Raw genomic sequence first — 16,192 nt, 5'->3', positions numbered from 1 at the left:
ATTTGCCATTAGTTAAACATAACCAATCATCATCGGTCACTAATAATCAATTAATACGGGATAGAAATCAATTAGCTATTAAATCGATAATAGATGTAGTAGATAACAGTTATAAGGTTATGACTAATCTGAAGACTGAGTCTAAACTTAATGATAAGAAAAGTCATTCAACCGTCTAAGGCCGATCGACCAATTAGACTGTTGAATTGTATAGGCTTGATCAGTTAATTCCGATCGAAGCTATACACATTCAACACTCCCTCTTAGCTATGGAGGAATCCTTCTATCCTTTAGTAAAATGTATCACCTTATGGTGATGTTATGTGTAGCCTAGCTGTATGTGTAAGAGGAAGATATCACCTCACTGTGATATCAAGTATTTATGGCATATCCATGGATATCAAGTCACATGATATCCACCATAAATGTCTCTTTAGATCATATTTACCATTATGGCTTGTCCATGGATATCACGTCTCATGATATCCACCATCATGATATAGCTAAAGATTTTACTACATGGCATGTCCACGGATTTCAAGTCACATGAAATCCACCATGAATATCTCTTTATGTAATATCCACCGTTATGGCTTGTCCACGGATATCACGTCTCATGATATCCACCATTATGGCATATCCATAGATATTACTACTAGAGATATGACATATCCATATATATCACGTCTCATGATATCCATCATAATGGTATGATCAATCCATATCGTAAAATCGTCACCTTACGATAATGATCAGAAGTACAAGTGTTCATTATTGAGAGATCGCCACCTCACAATAATGTTCACAGGGGCTCATCAAGCACTGAACCAATGTAGTCATGGAGTCACACACATGGCACTAATCATGAACCATATCAAATTAATAAGATTGCATTAATAAGAGTTTACACTTTAAACATCTTAGAGAATACATTAGTACAATTAAAACAAATCAATGTTGCTGAGACTCAATCTCAGCTAGAGCTACATTTTCTGCCATACCAAGCTTACCTCGAAAGTAAGCAAACTTTATTCTAGCAAGAGGCTTGGTGAGGATATACACAGTTTGTTCATCTGTACTAACATATATCAACTGAACAACATTCCTTTCCACCATGTCTCTAACATAATGATAAGGAATCTCCACATGCTTTGTTCTGTCATGAAACATAGGATTGACATAAAGCTTTATACAACTTTGATTGTCACAATGGATAATAGTAGGTTGTAAGGATTGTCCAAACAATCCTACAAGAAGCTTTCTAAGCCACACAACTTCTCGAGCCCCCATGGATGTTGCAATATACTCTGCTTCTGTGGAGCTGAGTGCAATTGAAGATTGCTTCCTATTGAACTAGGAAATCATAGCCGAGCCCAAACAAAAACAACATCCTGATGTGCTTTTCCGATCAATTACACTCCCAGCCCAATCAGAATCAATGTACCCATGAAGGTTCAGGTCCACATCATCATATTTTAAACCATATCCAATTGTGCCACGCAGGTATCTCAGAATATGCTTTTCCGCAACTAGATGTATTTGTCTTGGTTCACTCATGAACTGACTAAGTGCACTCACTGCATAACAAATATCTGGTCTAGTGTTGACCAAGTACATCAAGGACCCAATCATTTGCCTGTAAAGAGTGGGATCTGCCAAGTCCGAATAAGCTGCATCTTCTCTTAACTTATGCAAATTTGTTTCCATAGGTGTAACCATGGATTTACACTCCATCATTCCAAACCTTTTCAAAATGACAATGGCATACTTTCCTTGACTTAGAATGATTCCATCAGATTTCTGCCATACTTCTAAACCAAGGAAATAGTGTAATAGACCTAGATCTTTCATATCAAATTCAGATGTTAACTCTTGCTTACATTTGATAATAAGATGATCTTCTCCTGTAATCAATAAGTCATCAACAAAAAGAATTAGGATCAATATTTCTCCATTAATTACCTTGAAATAGAGGTTTTAATTTGCATCATTCTTGGAGAAACCCAAGCCCAAAAGGTAATGGTCAATCCTCTCATACCAAGTGCGAGGAGCCTGTTTGAGGCCATACAATGCCTTCTTTAATTTACAAACATGAGATTCCTTTCCATGTATTACAAAGCCTTCAGGTTGTTCAAGGTATACTTCTTCCTCAATTACACCATTAAGGAAGGTAGTCTTTACATCCATTTGATGAATCTTCCACCCTTTAGATGCAGCAATAGCAATCACGGTTCTGACAGAAGTATATCGGGCAACAGGAGCAAAGGTTTCTTTGTAGTTGAGAAAATCCTCTAGCTACAAATCTGGCTTTATATTTCTCAATACTACCATCAACAACATGTTTAATTTTGAAGAGCCATTTAGAGGAAACAACTGATTTACCTTCTGGTCTAGGAACAATGTCCCAAACATCATTCTTTAGAATAGATTGGTATTCTTCTGTCATAGCATCTTTCCAAACTTGAAGACTAGAAGCTTCCTCAACACTAGTGGGTTCTGACTCAATGATTTCACTCATTAATGCAACATAGCTGGAGAATCTGTGTGGTCTTTTACTTTCCCTAAAGGTTCCTTTTGTTGCTGCAAAGCCTTCAGCCTCTTGCATCATTTTTCTTGCCCAAAGAGGTCTTTTCCGGTTTACAACAATGTCTCTAGGCCCATTTGTAGGATCCAAGGGTTCATTTGGATTAACATCTTCCACAAGTTCACGAGTCTCGCTCTGAATCTCAGGAGTATGGTCTTCTTCCATACCATGAGGAGGCTCTTGGTCTTCAATGTCTATCTCATGGATATCCTTGGATTTTCTAAATGCAACATCTTCTTCAAAGATTACATCCCTACTTAACTCAATCAATTTTTGTCCTGAAATATAGATCCTATAGGCTTTAGATGTTTCACTGTAGCCTACAAAAATTCCCTACTTGCCTGAAGGTTCTAGTTTTGATCTTTTATCTTTGGGTATGTGTATTTATGCTGGGCAACCAAAGATTCTCAAGTGGCTTACTTCATGTTTTACTCCTGTGAATGCTTCCTCGGGTGTTTTCTTTCCCAAAATGCTGCGAGGGCTTCTATTTTGAATATAAACAACAGTTCTAGAAGCTTCAGCCTAAAAAGAGGTATGAAGATTTTGGTCATGTATCATGGCTTTGGCTGATTTTACAATGGTCCTATTTTTCCTTTCTGCCACACCATTTTGTTGAGGGTTATAGGGAACACTAAACTCCCTCTTAATCCTAACATCACTACAAAAGTTTCTAAAGTTATTAGAGGTATACTCTCCTCCATTATCTGATCTTAAGGTTTTGATTCTTTTCCCTGACATATTTTCTACTAGGACTTTGAATTCCTTAAATCTCATTAGTACTTAATCGGATTCTTTATTCTTTAAAAAATATATCCAAGTTTTCCTAGAATAGTCATCAATGAAAGTATCATAGTACAAGAACCCACCTAAGGAAGCAACTGTCATGGGCCCACATAAGTTTAAATGAATAAGTTCTAAAACATATTTAGATCTACTTTCACTGTTATGAAAAGTACCTTTAGTGTTCTTCCCCAAGGCACATCCTTTGCAAGTTCCTTCACGTTCTTGGTTAAGCTTGGGAAGTCCTGTCACCATCTTTTCCATTGAAGGTAGAGCACGAAAATGAAGATGCCCCAATCTTCTATGCCAAATCTCACATGTGTTTGAAGAATCACGAATTAGTGCTTGAGAAGGACTAGTGCAAAGTCGATAGAGACATCCATGGCAAACTCCTATGATTTGAGCCTTCTTGATGTTTGCCTTCTTGGGCCATGCTAGGACCTTACCATCCATGAAAGCAATTCGATAACCTTTGTCTTCCAAGGCTAATATGGAGACAAGGTTTCGCTTAATCCGTGGTACAAATAATATATCAGTCAATTGTATAGAGATGCCTGAATTTAGTTGTCAAGTAGAGGTCCCAACTGCTTTCACTGAATAACTAGAGTCATCTCGAATGGTAACTTTCTCATTTGATGTATTCTCCACCAAGTTATCTAGGTGTTCTCTAAATACTGTGATCTGGCGTGATGCCCCACTATCAATTATCCAAGTGTTGTGACCGGTAGCCACATGACTTGAAAGAGCTGAATAGAAGATGAATCCATCTGAATCTCCCTGAGGAAGGGTTTCGTCAACATGTGCAATGGAAGCTTGAGGCATGTTCCTGGTAGGACATTTCATGGTATAGTGACCATATTTGTCACATCTGAATCATTGTACTTTTGATATATCCTTCCTTCTCTTGGACGAAGAAACATCATTTGATTCTTTGTCTTTCTTCTTTTTGAAGTATCCTTTCTTTCCCTTCTTCTTGGTGGAGTGTGTGGCTAGAACATGAATGTCATTGTTCATGGAGCTTTGTCCAATCCCTCTTGTTATTAGTCTCGACTCTTCTTGAATGCAATCAGTTTTTAGACGATCAAACTTAGGAAGTCTAGATCGTGCACTTATCCCTTGAATGAATGATTCCCAAGAAGAAGGGAGACCATTGAGAGCCAACATGGTTAACTCTTTACTTTCAATTGTGTGACCAATGGTGTAGAGCTGGTCTCGTAGTTCTGTTATCCTCATGAAGTATGAGGTGATAGATTCGCCCTTGATCATTTTAACATGGTGGAGTTGTTGCTTTAATGCAAGAGCTCTACTAGTGTTATTTATCTCATACATACTTTCTAATGATTGGAACATATCATAGGCCGTTTCCAATTTTGAGATAATTGGTACAATATGGTCTTTTAATGCATCCACCAACATTTTCATAGCTTTATTGTTCTTTTTCATCCATTGGAGCTTTTCACTTTCTTCATCAGGTACAGGTTTAGCTTTGTTTACAAATTCATCTAATTCATTTTCTCTTAAAGCAAGCATGAATTTAAACTTCCAAGATACAAAGTTGGAAGCTCCATCAAGTCGATCTTCGAATCTAACACCATTCACCATTTTGATGTGTAGAAAGGAGTTGAAGAATTCGAGAATATATAGAGCGCAGTCTTGCCTATATAAATCTGATCTGATCTTTTTCTTATGCTGGCTCTGATACCATGTTAAAGTGGATCAGATTTATCTATAGGTAATTTTAAATTATAATTATGAAGATCACACAATATTCTGTATAATATAACAACTTATTGTATTGCAGATCACTGCTGTAAACACAAAGATATTGACTGCTGTAAATACAATGATATCAACTGCTGTATGTTATCACAACAATATCGACTACTATTTGTTATCACAATAATATTGACTGCTATCTGTTATCACAATAATATCGACTGCTATTTGTTATGCATCGCGTTCTAAGTAAATCATATTACCTATAAGCTAAGTCACAAGGTTCGAGTTCGAGTTCGGCAGCTATGGAGTTCAGATGAAGTTCGGCAAGGGCCAAAAGTTCGGGAAAAAAATTCGGCATCAAATTCGCCTTATATAATTTAAAAAAAAAATATTAGTAATATATCCAACAAATTATCAATATACTTAAGATTGCAAAATAGATTCAAAATCATTATAGAAAGATGCAACATTCTTAATATAAACCATAGGAAACATGTGATATCATGATTGTCAAGTTTTTGTTAATCAAAAAGATACAATCAAATGTGGAGACTTTAGAACTTCAAAAAGGCTACAAGTCATCAAGATTGTGAAGATGGTTTTAGTCGAAAAGGTATAATCAAAATTCAAGACTATAGAGCTCCAAAAAAGCTCCAGGTCGTCAAGAGCACATGGCTGAGTTGCTGCTGTAGCATCATCATCATCAGTATCACTGCCCAATTCATCATCCACAAAGTCATCCTCAGGCTCATCTACAACTCTAGTTACCATGTCTTCTGAAATTCGTTGTTGTGAAGAAGATGTGGAGTCATTTGCTGATCTATTCATGAACAATTTTAAATTGCTCCGAATGTAGACAAGATCTCCCAACTTTTCGGACAACAACTTGTTCCTCTTTTTGGAATGGATGTGGTCAAAGCAACTCCAGTTCCTCTCGCAAGCTGATGAACTCGCTCCTTGACTCAATATTCGAATGACAAAGCGTTGTAGTTCAGGATTTAGTGCTCCATAGCTCATCCACCATCTATAGCCAGGTACCTCATCTCGTGTCATATCATCTCGGGCTGCTTCTATTCCAAACAACCCTTCTGCTCTCTTGTATTTCCAACTTTGGTCTCTAATTAGACCTGCAATTGTTCTATCTTGTTCAAATCTGCTAATGATTTCAAGATCAGCTTGTCTATCAATATGAAATAACTTAGGCTCCAAATAGCATTCTGCTGCATGCAAAGGTGTGTGCATCATCTTCCATCTGGAATCAACTGTCTCCCAAATCTCCATGTACTCTGCTTCTACATTATTTAGTGCTCGCTGAATAGATTCCTTACAACGGTCCATGCTTTCATAAAGCATGCCAAGGCAAGGAGTGTCACCATCCACCATACGAAGAACATCAACAATTGGTCCACATGTATTCAAAAGTTTTGCTTTACTCTCCCAAAAGTTGCTGCTCAAAATGATTTGCTCTATGTTCTTTCCCTTAGCACTTTTAGAAAGTGCTGAACTTTCCCACTCATTGGAACAAACAACCAATCTCAAAGCTGCTTTCTCTTCAATCACTCTTTTCAAAGTGATATAAAATGAAGCAAACCTTGTGTCACAAGGCCTCAACAACTCCCTAGATGCATGTTGCCTGTATAGACTCAATGTGAGACGGTGGTTTCTAATGAAATTTGCCACTACGTTCCTTCTATGGAGTGCTTCATGTATCCATGGGAATTTTGCCAAGTCATGAAGCAACAAATCTAGACAATAGGTTGCAAATGGGCTCCAATTATCTGTGGGTACTTCTCTACAATCAGCCTAACACCCACACAATTCGCTGCACTATCAGTAACCACCTGAACCACATTTTCCACCCCTACTTCAAGAATGGCTTCATCTAGTATCTGGAAAATATATTTTGAAGTTTTCTTCTGGTTCATGGTGTCAATAACTTTCAAGAAGACAACACCTTTAGGGCAAGCTACTAAAACATTAATCAATGGCCTTTGACATATGTCTGACCATCCATCACTCAATATGGTGCAACCTGTTACTTTCCAAGAAGCTTTGACCTCAGCTCACTTTTCTGTCACTCTATCTTTTGACCTCTCTAAAAGAGTTGTTCTGAAAGCCTCTGAAGTTGGAGGTGTGTACCCTTTGCCAAACTCTTCAACTTTCTGAATTGCATTACGGAAATGAGGATTTCTTGCCACATTGAATGGAATGGCACTTGTATAAAACAAATCAGCCAATGCATCATCCACTTGTTGTTTCTCTACCGGTTTCCAAAAGCTTTTCAATGTTCCACTTCCTCTTGATGCACTTGTGGCCTTGGGTAAACTAGAAGAGGAAGAGATAGATGTGAACGTGGACACATCCTCTTGAATTCTTTGTTTTTTTTTGTGTCGTCTTGAGCATTCCTACAATCGAAGAGGATTGTTCTCTTTCTAAACCAGCTTTCATTTTTGCAGTCACTTTTGGACATGTAGTAACACCTCCTCTTGCACCCCCACTGATTCCAAGTAAGTGGTCTCTTGCCCTTGTTAAACTTCCTTTGAAAGGTTTCTAACATTCCTTACAAAAGAGTTCAGTACCATCACGTGTCACATATTTCCATACTGGAGAATTTGATTTTTTAGGAGGCATTTTATTACAATTTGTAATGTTTCGAAAGAAAAACAATATTTAGTATTTAAATTATTTACATTCTATTTAAAAAACATCAAAACTAAATATATGAAATTTTTACTTTTGACTCTAAAAAGGAAAAGTAATATTAAATTATATTTCAATAAGCATAAAACAAAAATATATCAATTTTTATTATTAAATCTGAAAATATCTTCTAAAACATGTTTTATCTTTTTATGTAAAACATAAAACATAAAATATAAAACATATAAAATATAAAAACATCTATTTAAAATATAAATTAGAAAACACAAAATTTATCTAAAATTTAAATTATTATAAAATATAAAATTTATCTTAATATCTAATAAAACATAAAAATATAAAAACATTTATATAAAAGATTGCAGAATATCTTAATATCTAATAAAACATTTATATAAAAGATTGCAAAATATCTTAATATCTAATAAATATATCCAACAAATATTTTACAAAAAATTGCATAACTATTATGTTTTATTAAATAGATTGATATTAAGATATTTTATAAAGCAGAAAAAAATTAGTAAAACATTTATATAAAACTAATATTTGAATATCAAATCTTTTATATAAAACATTTATATAAGATATTTTGCAATCTTTTTTATAAAACATAATATCTTATCGATTTTACTAAATGGCGGAGGAAAAAACAATAGAGAATAAAAATGGCGGACGGAATAATGGCTTACCTGAGCAAGTCGGGCGACCTGGGTTGGGAGTTCCAGTGGCACAAAGATGGGCGAACACGACGCGAACATGCAGGCGCGAACACAACTCGAATGGGGAACACACAGGCACAAACACGGCGCAAATGGAGAACACGAAGGTAGAAACACGAACAACAAATGTCAAAAACCCTACTCCACGAACTGATACATTTTTAAGACGAAATCTGCATCATATTTATAAAAAAAAATGTCGTAAACCCTAAAAAGCGCCTGGGAAAAATATGTTTTGAAAACTGGGACAATGACGTGGAAGCCCTACGAACTTTAGGCATTTTTTTACGATTTTTTTGAAATGTTTATGGGTTTGCCAAATTCCGAACCCCAAGCCAGAAGTTCAGCGAACTTTGTGACTTAGCCTATAAGTATGACATCTATGGACTTCCTTAAGGGTCGTGTCCCTTTAACACGAAGTGGTGGCTAGAGAAAAGATGTATCGATTCATTACTGAATCGGAATGCTAACTAACACGTAATTTGCCATTAGTTAAATATAACCGATCATCATCGCTCACTAATAATCAATTAATACAGAATAGAAATCGATTAGCTATTAAATCGATAATAGATGTAGCAGATAACAGTTATAAGGTTATGACTAATCTGAAGACTGAGTCTAAACTTAATGATAAGAACAGTCATTCAACTATCTAAGGCTGATCGGCCAATTAGACTGTTGAATTGTATAGGCTTGATCAGTTAATTCCGACCGAAGCTATACACATTCAACAAAGATGTCAGGTTTTTGGAAATTGATGTTATGAATTCCTATGTATTATCATAGAGTTGTAGTTGGAGATAATTTGGACTACAAAAGTGAATAACACAATCCTACAAGATGCACTTGAATAGTAGTGGTTGGAATGAATAAGGTGTCATGAAACACATATATATAGGATATGCAGGCAGAGAGGAAAGCCTGCAATTGGACCAGACTTATTTGTTCTTTCTGTATATAGCAATGAGAGGATAGAATCATAGAAAAGCTCTGTATTTGTAAAAAGTTAAGAAAGTTGGGTTACATTCTTAATCCAAGGTATATAGTAGATTTTCACTTGTCAACCTTGACTGTTATGTAGCTATTACCGAGAGGAAAAACTTTTGCATATATAACTAGAGGAGACTAGTTGCTCACCACTTAGCTGGGTTATCCTATTATCCTTGGAATAGTTGACTTAGCCATTTCTAAGTTTCATTTGTAACTACTGAGTGTTTGTGTTTTGAGTTTTCTTTTGGCATGAGATTATTACTTGAACGTCATTTTCTAGGGCATGTTTTAATTCTTTGCTTTAACTTATGTGATTTTGTGTTTGGTTACTCTCATAGCCTAGGGTCCTCTTACCATAGTACTTTGCATTGTAGTTGGTTGGTCTTTTGAGTTGATTAACCTAACTTGTTCATTTGTGGGATTTCATATATTTTCTTTGTTTGTTTCTCGTCCTTGCCATCCATTTTGTATTGAGATTTGAATTGTATCTATGGTGTTTGTATGACAGTTTTTTTAGTGTGGATTTATCACAAGATGTAGCATCACTTAGTTTTCTTTTCCTCTACATGCTGTGATGGTGGACTATTTAGTCTTAAGCAGTGAAACTAATTAAACAAATAGTTGATTGTTTTCAAGGCAAGGTTTCACATTCTGAGCTGCATTATTTCCTTGACATGGAATTCATTGATTCAGTTATTTATTCCAACGTATGCGTTCCATCCTCAACAGTTGGATATTGCATCTTTCATATTTTAGTAACTCAAATTTCTACCCTTGAATATTTGCATTTTTTGAATTTATTGAAGGAATTTTAGAGGGACACAAGTTTAGTTTCTCCAGCCATACCTGCATGTGCGACATTGCAAATTAGTAAATTTTTTATCAAAGTAATCTTTTATAATATATGGCTGCCCAAAGTTGGATACTTGTGTTCAATTTAAGGATTATATAACCCCTATGTCACCCACTGGTGAACTTAAAAATTAAAAAAGAAATGATGGATGAAGCTGACTGTATTTTCTATATTTATATATCTTCAAGTGTCATTTATTGCATGATCCCTATACTTCTAATATCTGTTTGCTGCTGAAAATATGTTTCTTCTTGAATAATTGCTTGAAGTTTCCTGCCCATGTTGATTAATTGAAATTATTGCTATTTTTGAACTCAACTGAGCAAGCAATCTTGAATTCAGTCCACCCTTTGGAATAGAGCATTAAATATATGACATGTTAACTTTTAGTGTGAGAAATATATCCTATAAAAGGTAAGGTTGAAGGTTGTTATTAGGTAGCGATTGAGATAGATGCCATTTTGGCATATGGGATGCTTGAGTCACATGATCTTCCATGGCATGTTACAATACAAATTTGTAGTGCCTACTTTTTTTTTTGGTGATTTCTTTCATACCAATCTATTCTCTTTATGCATATTTACTAGCGATTCATATTTGTGCTTTATTTTCTCCACTATAGAACTTCCTGCTGCATTCAGATTCGGGAACCGAGATAAATTATGAATGCAGCTTTACTGTAAATCTTATCTTAGTAGTTTTTTAAATCTAGTAAATTATGGCACTTTATCTATAAATATGTTTTATGCAGATTTGGCATCTTTTCTCCTTTCCTTTGTCATTGTTGTTGCTTTTCATTCTTTCATGCTTTTCATGTTTGTGTGACAGTTTACTTTTGCCTGCAGCTGGTTATCCTCTCTGCCTTTTGTTATGTTATTTATTCTCCCACGTACCTGATTGTCTTTGTTTTTGTGTCTCTTGAATGCTTTGGGGTTCTTGTATGTTAGCTTGAGAATCTACTCTAAAATTAGTTCTATTGATTTGGACCATGCAGGGAACTTATGTTGAGGGCATAAAAGAGGAACTTGTACTGTCTCCTGCCCATGCACTGTCATTCATTGCATCAGGAGAAGGTATGTTATAGGAAAGAAAACTGATTATTTGTTAGATAAATTTACACTATAGGAATTTGTATTCTATCTAGTCTATTGTGACATAAAGTTAGTTTATGAAGTTTTTTAGTTGCACTTTAGTAATCTCTAACTTGTTTTTTTATCAGAGTTTTAATTTATGTGGTGATTTGACCTGTGTTTTTTTAAGTAATCTCAACACGAGCTCTATAATCTTAGTAATTATTACAACTCAAGGTGACCCACTTAATAAACAAGCACCTCAAATTATTTCCTCATGTATATTTATAACCCACTTAATATGCAAGAACCCCCTAGCATTTGTTAGTAGGTGGAAGTAACTGTGAACATTGGCCTCTTTCCCCATTGGTAAAGTGTTTGGAGCGTGCAATGTGTTTTGAATTATCCTTATTTCGAAATTCTAATCAATGCTGAGATTAAACTCAACTACAACTCAATCATGTATGCATTTGTTAAAGTATTGAAGACTTTCCAACTTGTTTTAATTTTAATTCTGACTTTTGTGGGATTCGATTATTGTCTTCTAAATATTCAAATTCATTTTACTCAATTATTATTTGAGAGGTATAACCGAAATTGCCATCCAGGGTGATGTCCATGAGTTGTTCACAGAGACAAACTAGGAATAAAAAATAAAATAAATATTAATAATAAGAATATACAAAATTCAGAACAATAACAAAATATAGTATATACAAAACATTTAATTAAACCTGCACAACAATCCTTCGAAGCTGCAGCAGACATCAATTTTCCTTTAACGTGCTTTGGTATTCATCTGCTGAGAGCAGTGCTTTTCTTCTTTGCATAAATTGCTGCTGTGAAAAATATCCTTTCTCTGCTCTTCATTTTGAGGTCAGTATCTCTGTATCTTCTGCTATTTTCAGTGTGCTGTCGGTTTTTTTGCACAAAGCAGTTGTTTCTTCTCTGCCACATGATAAATAAGCTGCTATAAGCTGTTTTATAAAGAAAATTTGTATTAAGGTGGTATCTTATGTATAATTGTATGAAAAAAGTTAGGAAGACATCAATCTTGGGTGTCTATCATACCAGTGTGACACATCCAAGCTAGGTGCATTGAGAATGATATTGTTCCACTCTTTTCAGATAGATATGCTGAAGATATCTGTGGTAGTTATGAAACATTGTAAACATTAGCTGAATTGTTTCTTAATTTGATTCCGTGAGTTTTTTTCCTCAACATTTTGGATCAAAATCAATGATCCATTTTTCTCTTCTTTGTTTTTTGCTTCTCAATGAAGGATATGGAGTTTGATCCAAAAAGATGAAGATAAAAACTCATAGAGTCAAATCCAGAAACAATTCAAGCTACTAACACGGACTATAGAAATTATATATCTGTGGTTGTAAACATTTTTTTGGGCATTTGAGGGGTTCACCTTTCCATCTGTGACAACATTTATTTGCTCTGTACTTTTTGTTACTTGTTTCCCTATAGGTGTTAACTTTGTATGATAGTTGTTTGAGTACCTACCAAAAAAAATCACTAGCAAAGGTAAAGATAGCTCACTGCCAATAGAGACACCAATCTGGTTTATATGGCTCTCTTACTTGAGAATTCTACGGAGGGGATTGTTTTTTCCATTTATTGTATATGGTTTGAGGTGTGCAACATTACTTCCCTCAGAATTCAAACACTTGGAACTTCATTTTTGAGCATATATGCTGCGTTCACTATCAAGGGAACTCACTCTGTACAGTTTTATTCTATTCTATTATTAGTGTAAAAATTTAATAAACCATATTACTCTACTTGAGAAAAATATATATTTTTTTCTATTTCTTTTTAGTGATTTCATTTCAATACCCTTCCTCAAGGATTGAAATTTTTTGTGTAAATATATAGCAAAATAGGGGTTATCAAAGGTTCCCCACTCCTAAATTAAGGAACTTTTCCCAAACTTCAAAGCTGAAACCATATGCTAATTAAAGTAATATTCTGGATTGCTTGGTTGATTGAAAAGCAATAACCATCGATATTCTTAACCATTTTTCTGATTTTTTCATCTTTTTTAAAGCACATTCTCTCCAAATCGGCCAATTGAAAATGCATTAGGCTAACTGTTACTAAAAATCATATACAGATTTTAGGCATACAGCTGGTACAACAGTTAACAATATCAGTTTAAAACTAGTGAGCTAAAAAGCAGCACAACAGAGAAAATTTATGTAAGTCTAGCCCAATGCATTGACAGGATCCTTTCCTAAGTTCCATGAGCTCCTGCTACGGACATTCCAGCTTAGGTTGCACCTCCAGCCAACTTTTCTTTTGTACGTCAATCCTCTCTGCACATTATCTTGTAAAATCTTCATCCTCAGTGTGGCATTCTTTCACTTCTATAGACCGTTTACTCAACGTTATTTTTGTTTTCATATCATTAATCTTTTCTGAAATTTATTTCAGCATTGGCTTGGCATTGTTACTGCACAAGATGGGGTGTTCGTCCTCCACAATAATTTTTTTTCTTATAAAGTGGTGCAGACTACACAGAAACTGGTTGACTCTGTCCTATCGCAAAATTGCCATATTTATCTACTCTTTGATAATGCTTTGGTCTGCAACTGCCAAGTGAGCATGAGCGATATTTTCCAACATAGAATCCAATAGTTTCCCAAACTAGCTTACTTATCCTACCACACATTCCAACAATAATATATCAGAAACAACCTCAGCCAATTTCTTCATGAAGGTGACTAGAATAAAGGCTCTTTTTTTACATTCCCCGTGTTTCCCAAACCTGCAGAACCAGTAGCATTTTTTGATTAGCTAAACCAGAAAGATCCTTGTCAACTTTAAATGCATTCCTTAGGCTCCTCTTTGATATTTACTTGTTGAGGAAATTTTTAGAGGTTCCTGTGGTGATGTTATGAACATATAAAATAGATTACAAAGAAGGTGAAGAAACAACTTAAGAGTATTGAAAACTGTCTGAGAAGGGATGTGTTTATAATAGTAGGAGGGGTAAAGTGGCCAGGCGTAGTGCTGAAGGACACCTTGTCAGATGGTTCCCTTTGCTGCCTCAAACATTCTCCCCTTATTATGAATGGAGAAATCATTAATCTTCCAAATCAAGTGCCATGATATCTAAAATAACAAATGCTGTTTGGAATTATTACTAGGCAGTGTGGGTATTAATTCCCGTGCAAGTCATATCATAAATAGAGCTTCAATCCCATCTAGTTTCATTTCAGATATCCCATTCATGCAGTCCATTAACAATTGAATGTGCAAAAGGCAAAAGTTTTTTTTATATGCAACTTTTTCCCTATAACTGATAAGATATAACTTGTTGCTTTCTGATTTGAACTGATGAATCTGAACAGAGCACCGCCATGTGGGATCAAACAATTTCAACCTGTTTAGCAGTCGGAGCCACACAATTTTTACTCTGGTATGATCTTTCAAAAGTGCAGTTTGTGCTGTTAAATATCCTTATTTGCATTTAATTTCTGAAATTGATTTTTTTGGTATTCGTATGCATAATATAATCATAATGGTTTCTTGTTATTGAACTTGGACATGTACGAACCTTAGAATAGGCATGATTTTCCTTGTTTTGGTTGATTGAACAAGATGTAAGGGGCAATTTCATGATTAATTCCAACTTCTCGCCTTTGCTGCATAAATTTGTGACCTTCACCAACATATAAGGAGCAAATCACATGGAATAGATTTATTTACCAATACCTTATACCTAATCCTATGTAATATAGATGTTTGCCAACAATTTTACCTTTAGTCGTGCAATTAAAAAAGACAACCAACATTTCTATGCTTTGCCATGCAAACATGGTCTCTTTGTTGGTGCTAATCCTTTGGTGGAGTAGATTAGAGGTCATTGCCACTTATTTGTATTTCTAGATCGGACATTTTGTTGTGTTTTGTCGTCACGATTGTTGCCAATCACGTAAATTACTCATGATTGTCATCTATAAAACCTAGATCATGTGAATACAATCATTTTGTAAGAAATTTTCCTCCTATTGTGTACCTTGACTTTTGCTAGCCATGAAAACCCTTTGCTACATGACCCATTTGATAATGCCACTAATATCTCTTTTTGATCATGTGAATTTATTATTTTTACCATCTTCTCTCACCTTGGTCGTGTGAATAAGCATTCTTTGCCAATGACATTCCTTCAATGACACCTTCTTGAGTTCAATTTTTTTGTTTGATATACCACTTGACTAATCAAGGTGCTTATTTTATGCATTTTGCCATTGCAAAGGTAATAGTTATTGAAAAAAAGTAGATTGATGAATTAGATGTGAAGCACTGGTAAGTTTGGACATATTATACATGAATGGCATTAGTTCTTTAAGCAAGTAAGTGAACTTTGAACAATAGTAGCTTTGCACTATATTGAAATTGACTTTTTTTTTTGAAATTGCTATAGGGTGTCCAATAAAATTAACAAAGCTATATTGATTTGAGATTTCTCTTATTTATAACTTCGTATTGTAATATAAAAAAATTAGAGTTGCCGAATGCTTCCTCTCCCTTGCCAAGAATGTGTATGAGATACAAGTATAATACTCCTAGTTATATAATGGATATTCCATCTATACATATTGATACACAAGCCCTCATTTAGAACATATGCAATATGTTTAGATATGTCACAATATTCTTTTGTGCCTTATGTTTTTAGGGTTATGAGAAATCATAAAAAAATTTCAAAAAAAGAAAAGAAAAGAAATTGTTCAGACACACACACATCTAGACATACACTTAAACTTTATAGCTATACGAGTATAATTTAAT

General features: G+C 34.8%; 1 protein-coding gene across 1 annotated transcript in view; it reads left to right on the top strand.

Moving 5' to 3' along the window:
- The window catches only part of LOC131070149 (kinesin-like protein KIN-7D, mitochondrial), an 81,865-nt gene that overhangs the window by 47,931 nt on the left and 17,742 nt on the right, over window positions 1–16,192 (top strand). The window contains exons 8-9 of the mRNA XM_058005692.2: window positions 11,307–11,385; window positions 14,749–14,816. Of these exons, the coding sequence (XP_057861675.1) occupies window positions 11,307–11,385; window positions 14,749–14,816 (147 nt within the window). The remainder of the gene's footprint in view (window positions 1–11,306; window positions 11,386–14,748; window positions 14,817–16,192) is intronic.

This window comes from Cryptomeria japonica, chromosome 1 (assembly GCF_030272615.1).
Source record: "Cryptomeria japonica chromosome 1, Sugi_1.0, whole genome shotgun sequence".
NCBI classification, from domain to species: domain Eukaryota; kingdom Viridiplantae; phylum Streptophyta; class Pinopsida; order Cupressales; family Cupressaceae; genus Cryptomeria; species Cryptomeria japonica.
The sequence above is the reverse complement of the archived record's forward strand: the minus strand, read 5'-3'. Positions and strand labels throughout refer to the sequence as shown.